This window comes from Leiobunum rupestre, chromosome 2 (genome assembly GCF_980474605.1).
Source record: "Leiobunum rupestre chromosome 2, qqLeiRupe1.1.hap1, whole genome shotgun sequence".
NCBI classification, from domain to species: Eukaryota; Metazoa; Arthropoda; class Arachnida; order Opiliones; family Sclerosomatidae; genus Leiobunum; species Leiobunum rupestre.
The window spans coordinates 86,995,250-87,016,834 of record NC_143385.1 but is presented as its reverse complement, the minus strand read 5'-3'; the positions used below and the strand labels follow the sequence as shown (position 1 = coordinate 87,016,834).

Here is a 21,585-nt window from a genome sequence, read left to right as displayed (position 1 = left end):
ATGTAAAGTAATGAAAATGAAATCGGGGGGTGGTGGGTTTGAGCCCCTCCCCCCTGTTCCGACGCCCCTGTGACGTTGCCGACCAGACCGTTGTCAGCCTGCACCCTTTCCGTTGGGAGATCTGGATTGATGTCTACGATCCTTGTTAGACATGCTGCCAGATGGTGCGAATGCGCAACAATTTTCAGTCATTTACGCACAATTCAAGGTACCTCAATTAAAAGTGTTACTAGGAGTTTGCCTTTGAGCAGCGATTGCAGTTATTTTAAGAAGGGTCGACAGTACTATCACCACTTCTACGCCGTCTCTGCTTCTTGGGGTGAGAGAAGGTTTCATTCTTCTTGTCCGGCGTTCCCCCCTTACCTTAAGATAGGTCTTACTATTGGAAAACCATACGGGCTTCATAGAGGTGGTGAAAAAAGTGGGAACTCTCAATCAGGATTGTAACCCTTCTTTTCAGCAGATGTTGAAAGAGCTGACCTTCTACCATTAATACATATAAAGGCTGCTGCCTTCTACAAGCCTTTAAATTCACCACCGGTGGTGGCCCAGCTTTGCTTGTTAACCAATCTACGTTCACCAACTGGTGACCGTCTTCCATTATACGGTTTTTTGAATGGCATTTTACCCTACTGAATTTGTCCATTGTCAGAACATCCCTTATATAGTGGGCCCCTTGGATGACACTACTAGTCTCCAATCTAATTGTCTCAGGGCAGAGGTCGCCACTTTCGTGGAATTCCGAAGGTGGACAACGCGAACAAGGAGGATTCATCTTAGCCTTCCCCGGAAGCGTTGGCCCCAAAACAACGAAATAGCTCTGTGGAGTAAAGAGAAAGGCTGTAAATCCGTTCAAGTGGAAAATAAGTTAAAAAAAATCAGTATATGAAGAAGCGCAAACTAGTTTTATGGAATTTTGAATTACTTACTTATATAAGAATTTTATATGTTATTTTTGCGTTTAAAATTTCATTCGCCTTGGCTAAAATATTAGTCATTATCTATTTTTGGTTGGTCATACATTTGTCAGTTTAAGTAAGTTACTACTGACTTCTTTTAAATTGTAATATTAAACTGTTTAATGTTAAAATACTTTGAGCGCCAATTACTTTAATTTTTTTCTCGTAGGAATTGCTTTCAAGTAAGGCACATCTATCGAAACCTGATTTGTATGCTCCCATGAAAATAGTTTGGGGCGAAGGACTTATAACAACAAGGTCTTATATTTTGCTTAACTAACTAATTTTGTTAACATATATTCTATTTCTATCGCTTACGTAAGTTATAGAAATAGCACTATTATATTTTTATTGCTTACGTAAGCTATAGTAATATCATATTTTATATTTCTATCGCTTACGTAAGCTATAGAAATAGCACATATTATATTTCTATCGCTTACGTAAGCTATAGAAATAGCACATATTATATTTCTTTCGCTTACGTAAGCTATAGAAATAGCACATATTATATTTCTATCGCTTACGTAAGTTATAGAAATAGCACATATTATATTTCTATCGCTTACGTAAGCAATAGTAATAGGAAATTTTATATTTCTATCGCTTACGTAAGCTATATAAATAGCACATTTTTTATTTCTATCACTTACGTTAGCTATATAAATAGCACATATTAAAACCAAATTAAGTATTGTTAGACATATAGATTACATTGGTGTATATATGGTTTTTATAAAGATACTTTTAAGCGATAAGGAACTTTTCGAGGTGGTGTGTTTGAGTATTTCTAGAGTGAATAGTAATAAATCTGGATATATAGATACTTCTCCATACATTATGCGCGTATTACTCCACCTTACAATCAAAATTAAAAAAAAAAACAGACTGAAGATATTTACTTTTATTTCTTTTATTTTTTCATTATTAGATAAAAAATATTTAAAATCAAATAAATCTAAACTAAAGGGAATAGAAATATTAACCACGGTTAGGATTTGATCCTGCATCCTGAGGCTTTTGCGAGGGGCTGATCACTCCGCGTAATCGGTGTACATAGCCGTACCTTTGACTGTACTAATGGGATTACGCGTAATCTTTGAAGTCCCTGCCTTTGGCAGTGCTAATCTAAGCGTAATCGGTGTACAGACTTTCTAAGAGTGGTTAGCCCCTCGGGCTTTTGTCAAAACACCACAGAACAACACTTTTAAAAGGCAACTGCAAGTGGAAGGGCATGGGGAATATCTGTGGGGAAGAATTCAGTTGCAGGGTGCTTGTCACATTCACTTTCGCTCTGCACAATTGGGTGTCTTCGACCTCTAACAGAGATAGAGGGCAAATTTTTCCATTTCATGTTTCGTCCTAACCCATGATAGAGGATTGCGTTTAGTTGGTCTTAGCTGCCATGTTTCCCACTGACAACGTTCTGCTCCACTCTGTTCCCAGACCCTCGCAAGGTGCTCTTTACTATGTACACGTTTTCGCGACATTTCGCGATTAGATGTCCTCTGAACCCCTATTATCTCTTGTATAAACTCGACATTTGTGAAACAAACTGCCGTTTTAAAACACAGCAGTCCTTAATATTATACCTAGGTGACCGGACTGTAAAATAACATAAGCCGTGTTCATTATGTTTTTATCGGTTGTGTTCCTAACAATAAGTCTATGCAAAATAACATTTCATTATTTGTCAATGTTACCCTTAGCTATAATTTGGGAAGCGTTTCAAATTACACTCAAGCTTGACCTTTTCTCTCGAAAACCATGCAGTAGAACATTGCCCCTATTTTTGGCCTATTTGAGCCTTTCAGCGATGTATATCTACTGGCTCCTTTCAATTGTTTTGTTTGTATACCGAGAGGGGTAAATAAGCCTTAAATTATACTGCTTATGTTTAATAATTTTTTAATAGCCATGTACCAACGTGGAAAAGTCACAGAAAATTTGTAAACCGGCACTTAAGTCTAACTAAAATGGAAAAATATCAACTTATTATGAATAGACAGTCAGCATGCTTGTGCAGGATGCTGAATGAATTGGCACATGGGTCTCCAGTTCCCCTTTATAAGAAAATTGTTTCCTGCACGAAAGATATTTCAATAGGTAAGTTATAAATGTTGTAGAACCATCAATCTACCATCTCGAAATACTTCAAAATTAACCCGAACTGATTTCATAACTTAAGCCTCCAAACAAGCATTAAATAATCAAATGTCACAAAATTGAATTTTCAAATGACTTTGCGCCCTCTCCAAATTTTAAAACTATTTAATTTCACTACTAAGGTTTGGGGGTATAGGTTAGGAATAGTAGACGACGAGTGAATGTGATGCGTAATAAATGTTTTAGGATAATCTGACAAGTTGGAATACTTCCAATATTTAAATGTTACCGTGAGGGCAAAAGGATAATATACGTCGCGTCGTTTAGTTTAAAAACACTATTTATTAACGTAACATTTAAAATAGAACAAGTATATCTTCAATAACGGGCTGGGAAGATGATGAGAACAAGACTCCTAAACGGTTTCTCTCCCGCTATATACAGAGTGTTTCAAAAGGTTATGCAAACATTTTAAGGAGATTTAGGGGGTGAGTTAAGAAATATGCCTGTTTTTTCCCCCATTTTCCCACGATGAGTTAAAAGTGCGCCAGAGAGCTTCCCACGCATTCGCAAATTCATCGTACCCCTGGAATCGCATTTCCCTGCTGTTTGTTTTTGTGCTTGTAGCGTACTTCCAGGGGCTAGTAGGCCACACTTTGAAGCTCTCTGGCGCTCTTTTAACTCATCGTAGGAAAATGCGAAAAAACAGGATTACTTCAACTCACCCCATGCAACTCCTTTAAATTTTTGCCTAACTTTTCTGAAAAACACCCTGTATATTATAATAACAAAGTAAAAACGTGTTGAGATAACAGATTAATATGTTTTCTAGTTCTAATCACTAGTGATTCGAATCAACGCCACCAATTTAATTTAAATTACCCTTTACCTTAGCCAAAATTGTCTTTTGAAAGGTCTCGCTCCATCTCTTAATTGAATTTCAAAACTTAGGTGTGTGGTATAGGTTACGGATAAACGCAAATGAGTTCTTCGAAATACCAATTTAATAACGATTTAATGTATCTGATAATCCATTTCTTTTACTTAGAAACAATAACTGGTTTCAATCCAAAGAGTCAGTTGGATACGGACGATGAACTAGTCAGGATGTTCGAAAGGTTAGTGCATTAATTTTGTCGTTTGATTTTGGAAAATCTCCTCTACACGTATACCTTTCTAAATGTGCAAACATTAAAAACCGTATTAAAGACAATATTTAAGTAACTCTTCGAGTTCTACATACTCAGCTTGTAGATACCCATTTGCAAAGCCGTGCAGAAAGTGCCTAGTAAAATGAAGATTTTTAATTGTAATATGTATCGATTTGAATTGAATGAACGAATTTCAGGTCGGAAGAATTTTGGACCGAAAGTTTCTTAAATCCTGTTGCTCGTTTGGATATTCTTTATTTCAAGTTGTTCATCGGCAAAGAATATGATCAAGCAGCCACGAAGTACCGGTCTTTCTTCCGAAATGTAAGCAATGTGTTTCATGTAATAGCATGATTTTCAAATAATATTTGGTTAAAAGAAAAGTAGGTATAAGATAAACAAGTTCGCAAAGAAGGATATAATTTTATTTCGTGCCCGTATTTCATTTAAGAAGGTAACATAAAATCATGAATTAGTAATAATCCTTAAATTTTAGTGAAATATTATTTCTGTCCATATGCAACTTCGATAAGTAAGTGCCACACCTATTTATTAATTATGGCCATACACGGCTTCAATAAGTAAGTGCCAAACTTATTTATAACTTCTGGCTATACACGGCATTGAAACCTGAATGTGTTTCAAATGCAACTGGTCCCTCTGAAGTAAAATCTAGACGCCTCCACTTTTTCGCTGCGTAAGCCTGGCGTTGCCTAAAATTTTCTCTTTTCTGGAATTCAGGATCGAGTTTTTTTGACAGCGTACCTTTCTCTAGCTTTAATCTTCTTTCTTCCTCTAACATCAATGTTATCTAAATCTATCAAACCTGACATTTTTAGTAAAAACAAATAAGCATTTCAATAAAAGCAAATAAACATCAAACATTTTAATCTTAAACAGAAATCCCCAAAAACATACAATCCAAAGCTTAAACCAAAGGGTTTTTAATAATAACAAATACACGCCAAACCCCAAAATATTTAGTCTTGACGCATTTAATCTTTCAGGGAAATACTCAAAAACATGCTACAAATTTATTTTAATTACGCCTTGCACATTTTTATCTTTAAGGGCGTGAATTTGATACAACCAAATTCTAGTCCAAGGAAATCGCTGTTACCTGATGATTAAAGCAATGAACTACGAAGGCACTTTAGCCTTTGGTAGGGGTATCAGGGAAGGTATATAGCCATTTGAACGATAATTAAAATAAAATAATGAAACTTATAGAAGTACGAATATTTATCGTCGTACATAAAAGCGTATTATGAACTATAATACATTGCCCAACGCATTTTTTCCGAAACAGCGTTCCCAAAGTAGCGCAATTTTGGCCGGAAAACACCCATCTGGCAACACTGCTGGCGGCGTCGCAATCCTTCTCAATATTTCTTGCCCAGGGTGGCACCTAGGAGCAACCAACACAACACCCCACACAAGGAGAACGCAACCCGTCAAAAGTCGTGGATTTTCTTGTGTACGTTTTTCATTGGCTAGACGCTTGAGCGCCTGCTGCCGTCGGAAGGGGAAAAATCGGAAATTGTCTTCCCCCCCGCCCGTAAAACGTTCAGCGTAAAGGCTCGTGACGCTCGTCTAATGAAATTCGTACACAACCCTTCGTTAGCGTGTTTAAAGGCTAGCTGCGTTCTCCTTGTGTTTGTTGCTCCTAGGTGGCACAAAATAAAAAGGTTGATTCCAAAAGTCGATATGGCAAACTGGCGACGAACCATTTCAAATTGAGCCAAGTGTACCACTTGGTGTCGTAGTGCATAAATTTATATTACCTTTCGATTGATGTATCATTTTCCATTCTAACGCTAACCGTGCGAGGGACAGTCAATGTCAGCATCTGAGCTCCCAAATGCCATAATTAGTAAGGTGACAGTGATCTCTTAATATTTATCAAATATTGATTTATTATTTTCCTTTCTTAACCATGCGAGTGCCAAATTGATGACAGCGAAGGTTAATTTTTCCCAATCAATTGATGCATTTTTTTGCAACGCCACGTTAATTCAATGCCTAAAAGCTGGTCCACCTAATTGCAACAGCGGCAGCTCGCTTCAATACTACAGTGCCGTTGGTTGTTGATAATTCCTTTAGTCAATAATCTTATCAGAGCTATGAGACAAGTTGTCAGTAACTGTACCGTGGTCAATTACGATTTGTCCTATAGTATAAATGAATCTTTGCATTGAAGGATTGTTGGCTCGCGTGGCGTGAAGGGCTTGCCACCACCCTCCTACGCATTGTAACCCGACCACCTGTTACTTGATCACGCACAAGCACCATTGCTTATGTGGTCGAAGGTGGTGCCTTGGGTATTAGCTCTATTTTAAAAAAAAATCATATGTTCTTCGTGATTTTTTACTAAAAGATTCCATTCGAAGTCAAACTTTGACTGATATATATTTTGATATTGGCCAAATCACTGTAGCACAATGCGGTTAACCAGCCCTAGTGCAGTCTCGTGTCTATTTAGAAGGTGGCTTTAGCGGAACAGACTAGGAAAGAAGTTGGTGGTGTCGTCGTTTCTAGGAGCCTCGATCAGCAAACGCAAATACAAACAAAAGCAGAATTGGTCACTCGGAATATTAAAATTTCTTTTATGCAAATATTTCAATAATAAAGTAATTATGATATTTTTATTAATTCAAACTATTTTTGGTCATTTTAAAGATATTGGAGGATAGGAAAGCTGAAATAAAACGAAACTCTGAAGTGTGGCATTGTGAAGACGCGCCAGAAAAAATTCGCTCAGTGTTGGACTCATTCCTTTTCGAACAACTGGATAATGAGAGATTTACAGATGAGGAAATTGTCGACGAGCTAGCCACTCTTGTGGCTGCGGTAAGTTCCAAAAACATCCAATCGAACATTTACTAATGAGTCAGGTGAATTGGTCGTTGTCAAAAGGCGCAACCGGACGAAACTTTTTCAAAACCTTGTTTGATATTAAAATCATAAAATTTTTCTTCAATTCTACGTATATTTGTCTTTCATTACAAATATTACAATGGAATGTTCCGAATGCGCAAAAGGGAAATGAACGCCCTCGTGGTGACCAGGCAGTATGAAATATCGTTGTACCATTAAAGGGCATTTTAAACCAAAATTAGCAGATATCGCGGGACCACTACGACCACAGACTCGAGCTGTTACTGTCTTTCGAATGAGCCGATACTTCCTATGTTTCAGGGATTGGACACAATGGCTGTGGCAGTGTCATGGACGCTTTATTACATTGGATATTATCCTGAAGTTCAAAAGAAAGTGCAGCAGGAGTTAGATTCCATCTTTGAGACTGATCGCGACAGTGAGGTCACGACGCGGGATATGAAGAAAATGGAATATCTTTCATGCGTACACAAGGTGCTTATTCCATTATGATTTTTTTAGTGAAGAAAATCCTCAACAACCTTGGGCCAATATTTGTATATCATTAAATTTTTACAGGAGTCTATGAGACTTTCTCCTCCAATTTTCATTTTTGCTAGAAATTTAACGGTTATTTCCGAAATAAGTAAGTATTTGTGTCTGAAGTCATGCCATAGAATCATAGTTTAATAACAATTAGTTTTGTATTTCCTAAAAACAAAATGTACCACAGCCTTCTGATTTAACAATCAAATTATTTATATAATTTCTGATAATTTTATTGAAATAATATTACGCGCATTTTATTTTTTCGAAATTTACTTTGAATTTTTCCTAAGATTTTTTTTAAATTTTAATGTCTAATATTAAATGAAACATTATCGATTTTTCTTCTGCACGTCTCAGAATGATAATTTCGTTCCTGGGATCAATGAAGGATTTTTATATTAAATTTCGTGAGGCCTTTCTGAGTTTTTGAAATATCGTTTCAAAAAACACAAATTCCAAATAGTCCAACAGCCCATGACAAAATAAGCATGTGATAAGGTACACGGTGGGTCAAGATATTTTTAATATATTAAATGTCGCTAAATTAACCTTCAAATCTGAACCCAACAGCGTTTATGACTAAAAAAGTAATTTTGTCTTATACATGTAAATTTGGGATGGGCTCGAAATTATTATTTTAATCTTGTACGCCTCTTGGTTCAGATTTGAAGGTTAATTTAGCGATATTTGGTAAGAGCACGTTGAGACCAATCGAATGATACCAATATCATGTCATATCAATTTTCAAGGTCACCGGAAGTGAAGTCACGTGGTTAGTATTTCCGGAGAGGCCCCACTTTGACCCGTAAGACAAACAGTTCTTTGTTACAAATCACTAACCTAATTTAAAAATATCTTGACCCACCGTGTTCCTTATCACATGTTTATTTTGTCATGGGCTCTTGGACTATAATCAAAGTTCCTAATGCGTTAGTTTTAAGATCTTCGCGGAATATTATTATATTCCAATTTGATCAAATTTCATGTTTATAAAAAACAGCAATTTGTTAATAGCATTTTCCGCGCTTTTGTAGATGGAAAAAATATCCCCAAGGGAGCCGAAGTAGCAGTTGTTGTCTCTGCAGTGCACCGAGACCCAAAGTATTATCCGAATCCACTCGAGTTCCGACCAGAACGATTCCTTCCTGAAAATATTGGAAAGATCCCTCCGCACGCCTTCATTCCGTTCTCGTTTGGACCCCGGAACTGCGTGGGTAAGCCTTCCATCTAGGAGCAACAAACACAGCACCCCACACAAGGAGAACGCAACCCGTCAAAAGTCGTGGATTTTCTTGTGTCTAGTTTTCATTGGCTAGACGCTTTAGCGCCTGCTGCTGTCGAAAGGGAAAATTCGCAAATTGTCTCCCCCCGCCCTTAAAACGTTCATCGTAAAGGCTCGTGACGCTCGTCCAAAGAAATTCGTACACAACCCTTCGTTAGCGTGTTTAAAGGCTAGCTGCGTTCTCCTTGTGTTTGTTGCTCCTAGCTTCCATATACAATACACATTCAAAAGTGATACTATCGAGTGATTGGTTCATCCTGCGAGTGGATAGTAAATATGTTAACAAAAAGTCGTAATATTTACTTAAGATAGTACTATCTTGCGGCATGGGCATGATGGACCCTAAAGCAGAGCCTCATACCAAAGTGTAACCAAGCAGGGTCCACAACATTTAGTTGTAAAAATCAAAGATGATATTTTAAACGTTGGATCACGTTGTAGAGCCTGGATGAGTGCCAAAAAGCGTCTGTTCTTTAAAGTAGATTTGTAGCAAAAAATCAAAATATAGGAAAAGGTTTTTAAAAAACTACATGTAGTTGATTTTAATCTAATAATTGGGAAATACGAAAGTTAAAGACAGAATTAAATTTTTTACCAATTTGAAATTGTGGTGACAAATTCTTTTTATATAATAACTTTTGGTGTATCATTTATATTTCTGCTTGAACGGTTCCATAGATATTTATAGATTGATTGGCCATCGTAGACCCAAATGCGTAACGCAATTTGAGGATATTTTAATTCATTACTAATGACGCGAAATTTGTACTTTTTGCCGTCGAGAGCAGATGTTTGAAGAGAAAATACGTGGCTTTCAGCGTAAATACTCTTTTATTTGGGTAATCTTCCGAGAATGAGGCGGTGCTAAGCCCTAGACTTATCTCGAATTCTTGTCGGTACGTGCACTCGAGGAAAGTTAATTACACGCAATAATAATAATAATTATCTAGGATAATACCCAAAATTCCACCGTAAATCCAAGTCATCTAGCTACTTTTATTGCCACGTAACAGGTTAATTTGTTCTTTACAAACATGGGACCTATTGCCCAAATGGATATTGCAACAGCAAGATATATACATTTCTTATCTGTTATTCCATAATTTGCATTTATTGGCTTAACCATTGCGGAGGTATCTAATTCCCTGAAAGCCGATTACATATGCAAATTAATAGTTACCTTACTCCTAAAATAAACTTAGTAGTTTTCATGCCGTATTCCTAGTTATCGTTGATTTAAATCAGCACGAAGACTCTGCAAACGATCCCTTAATCAGAGTTCTTTCTAACAAACACTTGGCGAAAATGTCAGGAAATGAAAATCTGCGTTAATTCGATTTGTTTTGATAACTAACACAGTATTTCTAAGTTCAACCAATTTATTCAAAAGCTGTTATTCCAGGTTCTACGTTCGCAACGAAGTCCGCCCTAATAATTCTGAGCTACATTTTAAGAAAGTTCGAGGTCATATCCACGCAACACAGAGATCAATTGCCTGTCAAGTGGGGAATTGTTGGAAAGCCTGAAATTGACATGCTTTTCAAGCTAATGCCTCGTACTTAGTCAACTAAGCGACTTGTATTTTTTATAGGTCAATAAACCACTTTTTGTAAATAAAAAACTTGGTTAAATCTAATGAAAAATTTATTTTGTAACAAAACGTTTTCTATGTATCGCAATTTCTTAATCTTTGAGTAATTGGGTTAATATAACTGATTTAATTGTTTCAAAATATGTTGAGAAACAAACCGATCCATCTGCACTGATGAAAATAAAATGAGAATACTCTTTAAAGTTCCGTTTATTTATTACTAGCTGGGATACCCAGTATTTACCGGTGAAATATTGCTATTTGTTTAACCAAGGAGTTAGCGCCAGTGACGAAACTCCGAATTGAGAAACTCGGGTTTTTTGGATAAGATCCAAGTGTAGTATCTTATATCTAGCGGATATGCTTAAATATTTAGTAGAACGCTGTAATAACTGCCTTCACGCATGGCACCGTACCCAATATAACCAACTGGTTAATGACAATATAAACCAATTAGAAGTTGATTACATAATAATTTGCCTTTTATTATACGGTCTAGTGCCTATAGAAGAAGGCTTTTTGCCGAACGTAACCGTCGAAAACCACAGTCAGGGGACCATGAGATAGTAGATAGTATACCAAATGTGGTCGACCTAAGTTGAAAACTGTAGATTCCTATAATCGACGATATATATATATATATATATATATATATATATACATATATATATATTTCGTAATGCACTACACAAATGTTATTTTTAAGTTTGTTGAAAACGCGTGTTGAAAATTGAATCAAAGTGTGGTGGCGAAGTGGTTAGCGTTTTTTCCTCGCAGCAAGAGGAGCCGGGTCGATCGCAGCTTGTGGCACTGGGTGAAAACTTGGAACAGCTCCTCCTGCGTAAAGTTAGCAAGTTAAAGGGGTTTTTCCCCGACTTCTTCGTTTTCCACTCTCTATAAAACTTTGTAGAGGTTAACGGTAATAGTAAGTGTCGGGAGCTGTTGGCTCGCGTCACATGAAGAGTTTTCCACCCCGTCCTATGAAATTTAACCAGGCCACCTGAAGTAAAAAGGGAATACAAGTGGCTGGATGACTTGGACATAGGGTGGTGCCATGGGTATTAGCCTAGCTGAATGGTTATGGTCAGTACCGCTACAAGGGTGATATTATTAACGTTGAACGAGATATTCCGCCTATGATTACCAACTTCCGCGAGTTTTGAATATCTTGTTGGTTCAAAGTGCTGGAGTTTATGCCTATCTAGACTTTCATGCGGCTTTTGCTTTGATCATTCAATAAATTCCGTTTTACTCAAATCTGATAATTGACAACGATATAATTTGCCATGTTGTCATATCTGGAAGATGGCCAAATTTCTAAGGATCGACTAGATGAAGATGAAATAACGCTTAACGGTCTACCAATACCTGAACATCGAAATCAACTATATCTAATTAGAAACCAGTTAAATTAGCTACTAGGTAACCAAAATCCATTGAACGAGCTTGAGATTCGGGATATATTGTGAAAACCGTAGATACAAAGTTACATTCCACAAATGGAGTAACTTTTTAATGAGTTACAAAAATATAAGATTTTCTCGAGACGCACGTTTTCGTTACTCATTTAGGTGTTTAAACTACTTTTCTGACTCTAAGCGCCGAAGACTTGTGGTCATGATCTATGAAACAGTTGGAATATGATCCAGCAATTGAATCTCGAGAGATAGGCAACACCTGCTATTAGTAGAGCTCGGGGAAACGAATAAATTAACCACCAAAATTTCAATTAATCATAAAAAATTCGATTAACTGTTTATTTATGGATATTATTCACGACTATTATACAAATAAGTTTTTATTCAGATAATTTTCCGATATGGATATTGTAAGCCTATTTCCTTACCTTTAACAACTGCTCCTAGCCAAAAGGACGACAGCGCAAGAGACAATAGCCTACAGGGAAGGATTGTTACTGGGAAACTCGTATAACGTACACGATTGGAGTTAACGAGTTGAAGTCTAGGGGTATGCTTAAACTATTCATAGGGATAAAAGGACGGACTGCCAAATTGTCATTAGAATGGTTACTTTTAATTATTAACACAAATTAGATTTCACTCTACCAAATACTCTGCAGAGACTAACTGATGCATGACATGCATCTTAATACAAACACAACACAGAAACAATTCCGAGGGAATTGACAACCGTTTTAAAATCTTAGTTACGAAAATAAACACGCGTCATACCATTGCTGTTTCGGCTCGGCACCCAGTTTGCGGTTTCCGAACGGTGTCCGCTAGTTTTATGCTGCACAGACACACACACGCGCACACCGGGGTTTCTGCTGCCCTAACGGGACTTACGCCTTTCTAACTTAAACCGCCAGGTTAGCTTGATTCATCACGACTTATAGTCGCCGTTAGCTTAGGGATGCTTCCGACTTCGCGTCAGTGGCCAAAGTTACCCAAAGGTCGGGTCTGCTCCAGGAGTAGCGGAGAGGGTGACCCTTGTTCTGGTTCGAGTCCCCAGAGCGGTTCTCCAGTTCGTTCTGTTAAAATCCGCCAAAATCTTTGGTTTTGATGGTCTTGGGTTCCCGCGCTTTTGGGATCTGTCCAATCACTAGTTCAGTTCCTGAACGGTCATCACTGGGGACATCCAATCGTCGAGCGTGGGAGCGAAAGTCTTTAAATTCAAACCCCCGAAAATAGTTATTAGTTGAAGGGACGCTCGTTTAACATGAAGGGGGTACCGCCGAGCCAAACACAATCACATTGAAACTTTTACTTTTCGCACTTAGGCGTTAAACATTTCCATCTGAGTCACTTTATGACCCCAAAGCGAGGAAAGCTCGCTTTCTATTCATTTCCTTAAAATTGTATCAATACAAACTCTCAGAAGTTAAGTCATAAAAACGTCACACAGAAATAACAAAAATATAAAATAACATGACATATTGGCAGTCCTTGTTTCTTATTTCGGAGAAATGCCAAATGGGGAGATGGGGGTGAAAAGATAGTGCGGCATTACAAAGACAAGAGGGCATTCCTTTACTCCAAACGCATCGTTATATGGAACGAGAAAGGCTACTGGGGGCACAGCAGCCCGTGGCCACTAAAGCCACTATGGACCCCATGGAAGAGAGGGAAGCTCGGCTAAGACAGCTGGTTCACGCGATCCCACACAACCCAAGACGACCTGCGCCAAGGGGTAGAGAGAGAACGCCCGAGGGGAAGTTACAAAAACTTAAAGAACGATACAATTAAACTGAAACTAGAAAGCCCATCAAGAATGCTAAAATTAACAGGCTAACGTAAGCCTAAAATATGGTCGTTACAATATAAAAGAAATGAACGGAAAATTTCCTATCCGAACCTCGAGCCCTAGTTATCAGCGAATCCATGCATCGGCGATCAGTACTTTACAACACGGGTTAAGCTCTTTATTTCAACGCTGAGAACTGAAAAAGATTAACAAACCATTCTATAATCAGGGTTTCGCTTCAGTGATGACTTTTTAAGCCCCTCTAGCTTCTGTGCGGAAAGCTAATTTTCTGAATTATTCGACGATTATTTTCCTATTAACATTTTTTTGCAAGAAACAGATGATCAGAATGAGCGTGTGAAATTAATAAAAATAATAATCAGCTAGGCTTACCACCTTAGGCCCAAGTCATCTTGCGACTTTTAATGCCTTTAAACAGGGTTACAATGCGTAGGAGGGTGCTGGCATCATCTTTAAAATCAGAATTTTTGGCAGCTAATCCTGCTTATTAAGTTATTACCAACATAATGTTATTGAGGAAAACCGGGATTACTAATGGTAGATTAAAAGCCAGCTATTAATTACACTCCAAAATTAAAGATAATGCGTATGAATCATATTTTTTAAGTATTTGATTGAGTGGTTTTATCATTAAGTTAGTCGTTGGCTACTTCCACGAACAACGTGTTCCTATTGTCCACATTTTTTCTTGGTATTTGTTGTGGTTGGTCCCTCTTTCGGTGGGAGAATGTTTCGAGACTCAAATGTATTTTCACTTTCAATTTCGACATATTCCTGTCGGACATATTTTTACCGCACTGAATTTATTTTTAAGACATGAATTCAAAATATATTTTCACGGGGACACCAACTTCAGAGGCGTCGTTATAGTTTTAATTTTGAGGGCACGGGGATAATCTTTAACACAAATTTTATGAAGGTTATAATTGTTTTGAATATATTGACGCTGGGGATCTGACGAGATAAATATTCACCATCCCAGCAAACACAAAAGACGCCATGGATGTTTTAATAAGAGCCAAACCTCCCTCGCTGGTCCCATCCAAATTAGGATTTATATAAATATACCAGGTATATTAAAAAACAAATACAATTTACCATAAACTTTGGACATCCATAAGATATACATTATACAAATTCCTTCGTAAAAAATGGGTCTCCCCAAAACATCCTTAAGGCACCCAAAAACTTAAGACTTCCGCAGCGCCTTCAAGCGTATTAGCGGCATCATTTATCATTAAAATAATAGCAAAATGTTTTTAGGCAAAAATTCAGAAAAAAAATATAAAATAAATTTTAGTTTAAATTTATTTAATTTTGTTTAATCCTAACTTCACCGGGAGTAGTGGCTCACTCCTGTAATCCCAGGCGTCCGGGAGGCAGAGTTTGTGGAAGGCCGTGTGCGGACGACCACTAATCCCCCAACGGGTGGTTGTCATACTTCCGCCACGGGTGTCCCAACCCTATCCCCAAGTATCCCTCGTTGGTGTGGTCGTAACACATATCTCGCACCTGATTAAGCAAGTGGACGAGCGGACTGTATTGTCCCACCCGTCACAATAATAAAAAAAAATCCTAACTTCTTTTAACTTTAGATATTTAATATATTTTACATCGAACATTTACGCTAGGTGGCATGATATACAACAAACTTGCTTCAACGGGAAACCGGGTTTTTTTTATAAGCAATGCGGTTATTTCTTTCTTTAACGCCATTTTTATCGTATCTCACCAACCGTGTTTGTCTCCGGAATTTTATGTAATTTCAAAGTTCGTGATTTGGATTTGAAGTATCTTTAATGAACGTAACGCGATAACTGATGTAGTGTTAAAATGTCATGACGGCATATGTGATAATCGGCGAAACATTTGGTGTGGATTTAGTTGGTTGATTTTGAAAACGTTGTAACACAAATGTTGGTAGATAACTGAAAAGAAGATTGCTGCAAGTCAATAATTATAAATTTCTTTATTTGTACTACATAAAGTTAGAAACGAAACAGCCGTATCAGTTTCTATCGGGCACCACTTCGTACATGCAATATGTCGAAATAATGCAGGGGGAATGCTTGTCCCCTGTTGTCAAACACTGGCACTATACTTTACATTTTCTGGCAATTGGCACTAGTTTGCAAAAAAAAGGAATTTTTGAAAGCATTAACTGGAGTAACACACTGCTAGTACAAATTGCGTTGATGTAATCCAACTTTGCTTGCTACTTACTAAAGCTATGCAGCCAATTTTGCATCGAGTGTGTAATGTGCGCTTGACTTACACGGCAGGGCTTATACTTTCTTTAATAAATAAAATCTAGTCTAGAAAAAAGTAGGTTTTAATAGTTAGAATTCGAAAAAAAAATTGGCAAAAAATGTGTTACCTTAGATAATTTCACATGTTGAAGAAGAAACATAATCAAATTGAATCAAACTTGATGACATTTTAAATTTTTTACTTTATTAAGAATTTGGTTTGTACTTTTAACGTTAACAACTTCATTCTCATCGACTAAAAATTCATCATTTCGTTTTATGAATAGTCATACATTTACAGGTTTAAGTGAGTTACTCCTTCCCTGAATTTTATTTCACTAACAATATTAAACTGTGAAACGTCATAATACTTTGATTTGAAATTATTTTAACTATTTCCTCCTGGGGGAAATTGTTTTCAAGTAAGATACAACGTTTAAAACTTGTTCTCTATAAACCCGCAAAGATATTTTGGGGGCGAAGTACAAGAAGGTCTATTTAATTAACTTACTTTGTATGTTCTATATCTATATCTTACGTTTAATAGGCATTGCTTAGCTTCAAAACTTTATCAGCTGTTTGTCCTCAGTTATTTTAGGTTGTAATTTTGGTCGAGATCCTAATTCAATAAAGGTTTCCCATCCGTTATACGATAACTTTAATCTTCACTTAAGCCAATCCAATTAATTAGTTTTTGGTATCTCGTAATGGTTTCACGTTTACCTCAAAGTTATTGTTTCCATGATCCCAGGGTGATGGTTTAATAAACAGATGCGATTAACCTAAGATGAAACTATTTCGTAGACTAAGAAAGGTGTTTGCACAAGGGCACCTGTATCTCCACCTTTTCTCGTTACTCGGGCGAACGGCCACGCCAAATGTGGATTTTCGTCAAAGCTCTGATCAAATGTTTTTTTAACGTTTTGTCGTTTGCTACTCTGCTAACGAATTTTAGATTTGAAAGAACAGAAAGCACCTGTGCTAATGTAAGCTGTTTATTTTCTGAAGAATAAAGAGAAAAGATAAAAGATATTTTTCCTAAATTTCAATAAAATATTTAATTTTTTACGTTAAGGGTTGGTTTTATTTGCATCAGTATGTTACACACAAAGGGTCCCAGGCGCAAAAGGGATGGACGCTATCCGTAGCAGCATGTTTGCACTAAGCATTTTCACGGTACCAATGGTCCTTCAGAAAATTAACCTGACCCAATTGAAATGGACCTTGGAAGTTGGAAATGAACCCAGAAGAGAGAAACTAAAAGCCTTGAAGCTCAATAAAGCTTAAATATTAAAATTTAAATAACAATTGTGTAATTTTAAGCAACGACGTCTTCTCCCAAAAATTGACGTAGCAAAAGTAACCACAGTGGTACAATGCATACGTTTTATAACGGCTGTCTCTACCTTTCTATATAATTGAGATTTTTTAATATTTATCTAGCTACTCTGCCAATGTTATTGATTTGTAAGACGACCATCGCGAAAACAGATAACGCAGGGTTGAAATGCATTATACAGGATGTCTCAAATTAACGAGTAGCCTATTTTTTTACTCAAAGAGCATTTACCATAATATTTTAAAATTTTCAGTGTGTAAACAACCAATGGAAATATAAAATTGTTTTCACGGTTTTTGGTTTCATTCGTAGGTAGTAGACAATTTTGAAAAAAAAAATGTGGTAGGGCTCATTCAAAACCTACAGACGAAATTATTTCGTTTGGTGTTTAGCTTATTTTCATTGACTTATGTGGTCACGAAAAATATCAAGTTGATACCACCCAACACACGTCTTTTGCGATGTAATCTGTCTGATCCTTCGCTAAGAATATATCAAAACTTTTTGTATGATTCAAACGTTTAGATATTATCTACTCATCAATATTTTATCAGCACAAAAATGGCTCGATTATTCGTCCCCTATAATATATAATCATTTATGGATATACCTTCAAGTATTTTCCGGCGTAAGGCTTCCAGGCTCGTAACAGGCGTTAGGTACAATTCTACCTCGGTGAAGCCCCACTGTAGAAAGTCGAGTGGCGTGAGGTCTAGGGATCATGAATATCATTGAGGAGAGGTCGTTCCACGTTGGGTAGATATTCCACCACATAGCGATGTTGGGTAGCTGGTGTTCCGTCAGGACCTAAATGGGTTAGATTGTGCAATAACTGGTGGCTTTACCGTGGAATCGGCGTCCGGCTCTTGTAACCCATAAGGGCGGTGGCGCACTGGGAGATGTTAGCTCTGATCAAATGGTCCTATCTCCACCTAGCTCCGACGTCGGTCAGGTTTGGGCTGGAAACTGAGCTTTGGCTCAGGCTAACGGAGAGGGTCCAGGCAAACTGGCCGCCCAGGAGGCTTGGGTAGCCTGTTATGGGGCAGCGGGTCTCCGTATGAGGCGCAGTGGTCCTGTTTCCTGGCCTTTTGGGGCAACACTGGGAGTCCGGTGCCAGCTGTGCTGGGTTACGCGGACCGCTGTGTGCCCGTCGTTCCCCTTTAGGAGCTCTCTCTGAAGGGTGTTAGTTTTGTTACTGCTGATACTGGCCGGCCACCATTTCGTGTTTTTTTTAATTCCTGGGACAATCTGGTTCAGTCTTTTACTTCTTCGCGAACGAACATAAGCTCCCTTCTTTTCTACTTGTAGAGAGAAGACAAGTTATAAATGGATTGTGCTCAGTCCCACCGGCAGTGGCGTAACATGTATTTCTTCTGCTGCAAACCACATGTGGCGAATGAGATATTTTACCTAGGATTGTAGATCTTTGTTATCCTTCTTTTAAGCTGTATCTGTAATTTATTTCGCGATATTTTTAGGCAAATGCCAAACGTCAAATTGATGGTCAAGTTTTGGATAATTGTCCCTCAATTACCCTCTAATCTGTATATGGTGGTCAGTGATAATTCTGATTAATACAACTTAAGATTTGCTTATTTTGTGAGGTACCTTTTCAGACCATGTTCGTAGATTTATACGCCCCTTCATCTTTGGTAATTAACTCAAAATGTATACATTTGTCAGTTTTTTGATCGAGCAATGTAACACCGCAATATATTGACGAATGGCCCGTAGAATCAAAACGTCCATCTGCTAAAGCGTCTGCTCGTGGATAATTTTTTCAATTTGTGTATATTATCAGTTTGCTCTCTCTTCCAAGCAACCCGAATTTCTGGTATTATGTAGTTTTTTTTTGAATAGAGTAAAAATTGCCTTTTAATAAACTGTATTCCCATAAATTCAAAAAATGTGTTGATTTTGTGAAATGTTGCTCCGGAAGGCAAAGTACTCGATGCCAATAATAAATTTCCAATAATGGTTGCGAACGCCAAATAAATTCGTGACCACTAATACATGACATTTTGATGGTTACTTGAGTGCCAATGTTTTCCAATTGGAAATTTTCAGTTATATTCATGGCACTGTCACAGTTAATTTCCTCACATCGCAGTCTACATAGCAGCTGCTTCAGTTGGCTTTCAAAAAATATATATTTCTTTTCCTCAACCATCATCTCGGAAAAGATTTCAGATGTTCGGATGAATAGTTCAATGACAATGATGAGCTATGACTAGGTTCATAAAGTGAAGTACCTTGAGAACTTTTTGGAGTTTCTTCAGAAATCACACTAAGAGATGCATGTGATGAATTTATTTAATGAGCTTTAATATAACGGGAAAGTATTTGGTTACGGCTACAGTGTGATGATGGTAAATCTAAAACTGGCAACTGTGTATTATTATTTTTATTTGTAGAACGGTTAGAGTAGGAATGGTCTTTAATCACTCTCACAGCAGTCTGTTCCTGTAGAGCCAGCATTTATAATTCTATTATTGTTCCATACATGTTTCAGTGAAGGTGTAAGTCTTAAAACAGTCACTGTTAGTCTTAATTGCAATTTCTGTAGTTTTTTTAGGGTTTCCATTTATGTACAAATTAGTTTGAATTCCAATGTACACAGTTTTGACTATTTTGGGCTGTGCAATTTCATTCGTCTCCAGAAACAGTAATTATCTGCTCTTCAAGCACACTTGGGTGGTATTTTGTTGGTAAGGCCCCAGGCTTCAAAGTAAATTTATCTTTTCGCGAATCTTGGCCACGATTATGAAAATTTATACAATCTGGAGTAAAATGTAGGTGATACACTCGAGAGCCATCATAATATTTCTTAACTATCACTGATTGGCAAGGCTTAGATAATCTTGCCAGAAATTCTTCGAACTTTTGTCTCACCAATTCTTTGGAGTACCTCACCCACTTTTTAGCTTTTTCTAAATTTTCTTTAAAATCGGGTACTTAAAAAAACCCACACTCGCACCGATCTCTATATAAAACAAAACTCCTCGTGAAAAAAATTTCAATAGCAAGTCATTACAAAAATAACAACAATATTTTTACACGTCTCCCCCCTAACGACAAAACACGTCCTCGTGTTTTTTTCTAAAAAAAAAACTAATATATTGCATATTCATTAAGCGATGTGCTAGGTTTACGTGCTCTTTGTGGACGATGAGATAAAGCATCTTCGGTATTTCCTTCCCCAAGTATTTCGTTGGTGGAAAGAGTGATTTTGGGGTGTCTAACTTCCGTTTTTGTTTGCGGGGTATCGTTTTCCTGTTTGTTTCCCATGAAATTATTCCCAATAAATTTCTTTGAAGGATCTGGTGTTAAACATTATTTTAGATGGTTATGATGGACAACGAAATCTTGAGAATCTTCATCGCGTTTTATTTTATAATTCACTTGTCTAATTCGTTCGACTAAATTTGCGATTCGTACCTGGTGGACAATAAGGGTTAAATAACTAAACGTGGTCTTGGACATCAAATTTCTTAAATTTCACGTTTTGGTCGTATTGCTCTTTCTGATACGTCTGTTTCTTCTGAATATTACTGGTTACTCTGGCATTTATTTCGTTCATTTCATTCTCAATCAGTCTTAGATATTATTGAAACGAATTTAATTTGTTCTCTTCTTAATCTAGAATTGTGTTTTGTTGTAGTGTATATAAATTATATTAATCTTATATTTAATTAAATATTTATAAATTATATTAGTCTTATATTTAATTAAATATTCATAAATTGTATTAATCTTATATTTAATTAAATATTCATAAATTGTATTAATCTTATATTTAATTAAATATTTATTAATTATAATAATCTTATATTTAATTAAATATTCATAAATTATATTAATCTTATATTTAATTAAATATTCACAAATTATATTAATCTTATATTTAATTAAATATTCATAAATTATATTAATCTTATATTTAATTAAATATTCATAAATTATATTAATCTTATATTTAATTAAATATTCATAAATTATATTAATCTTATATTTAATTAAATATTCATAAATTATATTAATCTTATATTTAATTAAATATTTTAGTATTTTAATGTAAAATTTGGTCGTGAACAGGAATTGAACTCGGGTCGCATTGTTACAATGCGGATAGTTCACCACCGAGCCATTGACTTCCTTAGAGAAAGTCTTAAAGGAAAGGAACTATTATGATAAGGCGGTTTTTTTACTAAACGGATGAATACAATATCTGCATATATTGTTTATTGAACTTTG

At 36.6% G+C, this 21,585-nt stretch overlaps 1 protein-coding gene across 1 annotated transcript; it reads left to right on the top strand.

Annotated features, from left to right (window-relative positions):
- The first annotated feature begins 2,986 nt into the window (after positions 1–2,986).
- Positions 2,987–10,487, top strand: LOC149960231 (cytochrome P450 4V2-like). Its single transcript, XM_090167416.1, has 8 exons — positions 2,987–3,065; positions 4,114–4,183; positions 4,414–4,540; positions 6,896–7,066; positions 7,415–7,588; positions 7,673–7,739; positions 8,677–8,856; positions 10,327–10,487. Exons 1-8 carry the CDS (start codon positions 2,987–2,989, stop codon positions 10,485–10,487), a joined length of 1,029 nt encoding a protein of 342 aa, XP_090023542.1.
- Positions 10,488–21,585: the final 11,098 nt, after the last annotated feature.

Coding starts and splice junctions, on each gene's coding strand:
- LOC149960231 (XM_090167416.1), top strand. CDS start 2,987: ATGCTGAATGAATTGGCACATGGGTCTCCAGTTCCCCTTTATAAGAAA. Junction 3,066..4,113: donor CACGAAAGATATTTCAATAG/GTAAGTTATAAA, acceptor TCTTTTACTTAG/AAACAATAACTGGTTTCAAT. Junction 4,184..4,413: donor CTAGTCAGGATGTTCGAAAG/GTTAGTGCATTA, acceptor AACGAATTTCAG/GTCGGAAGAATTTTGGACCG.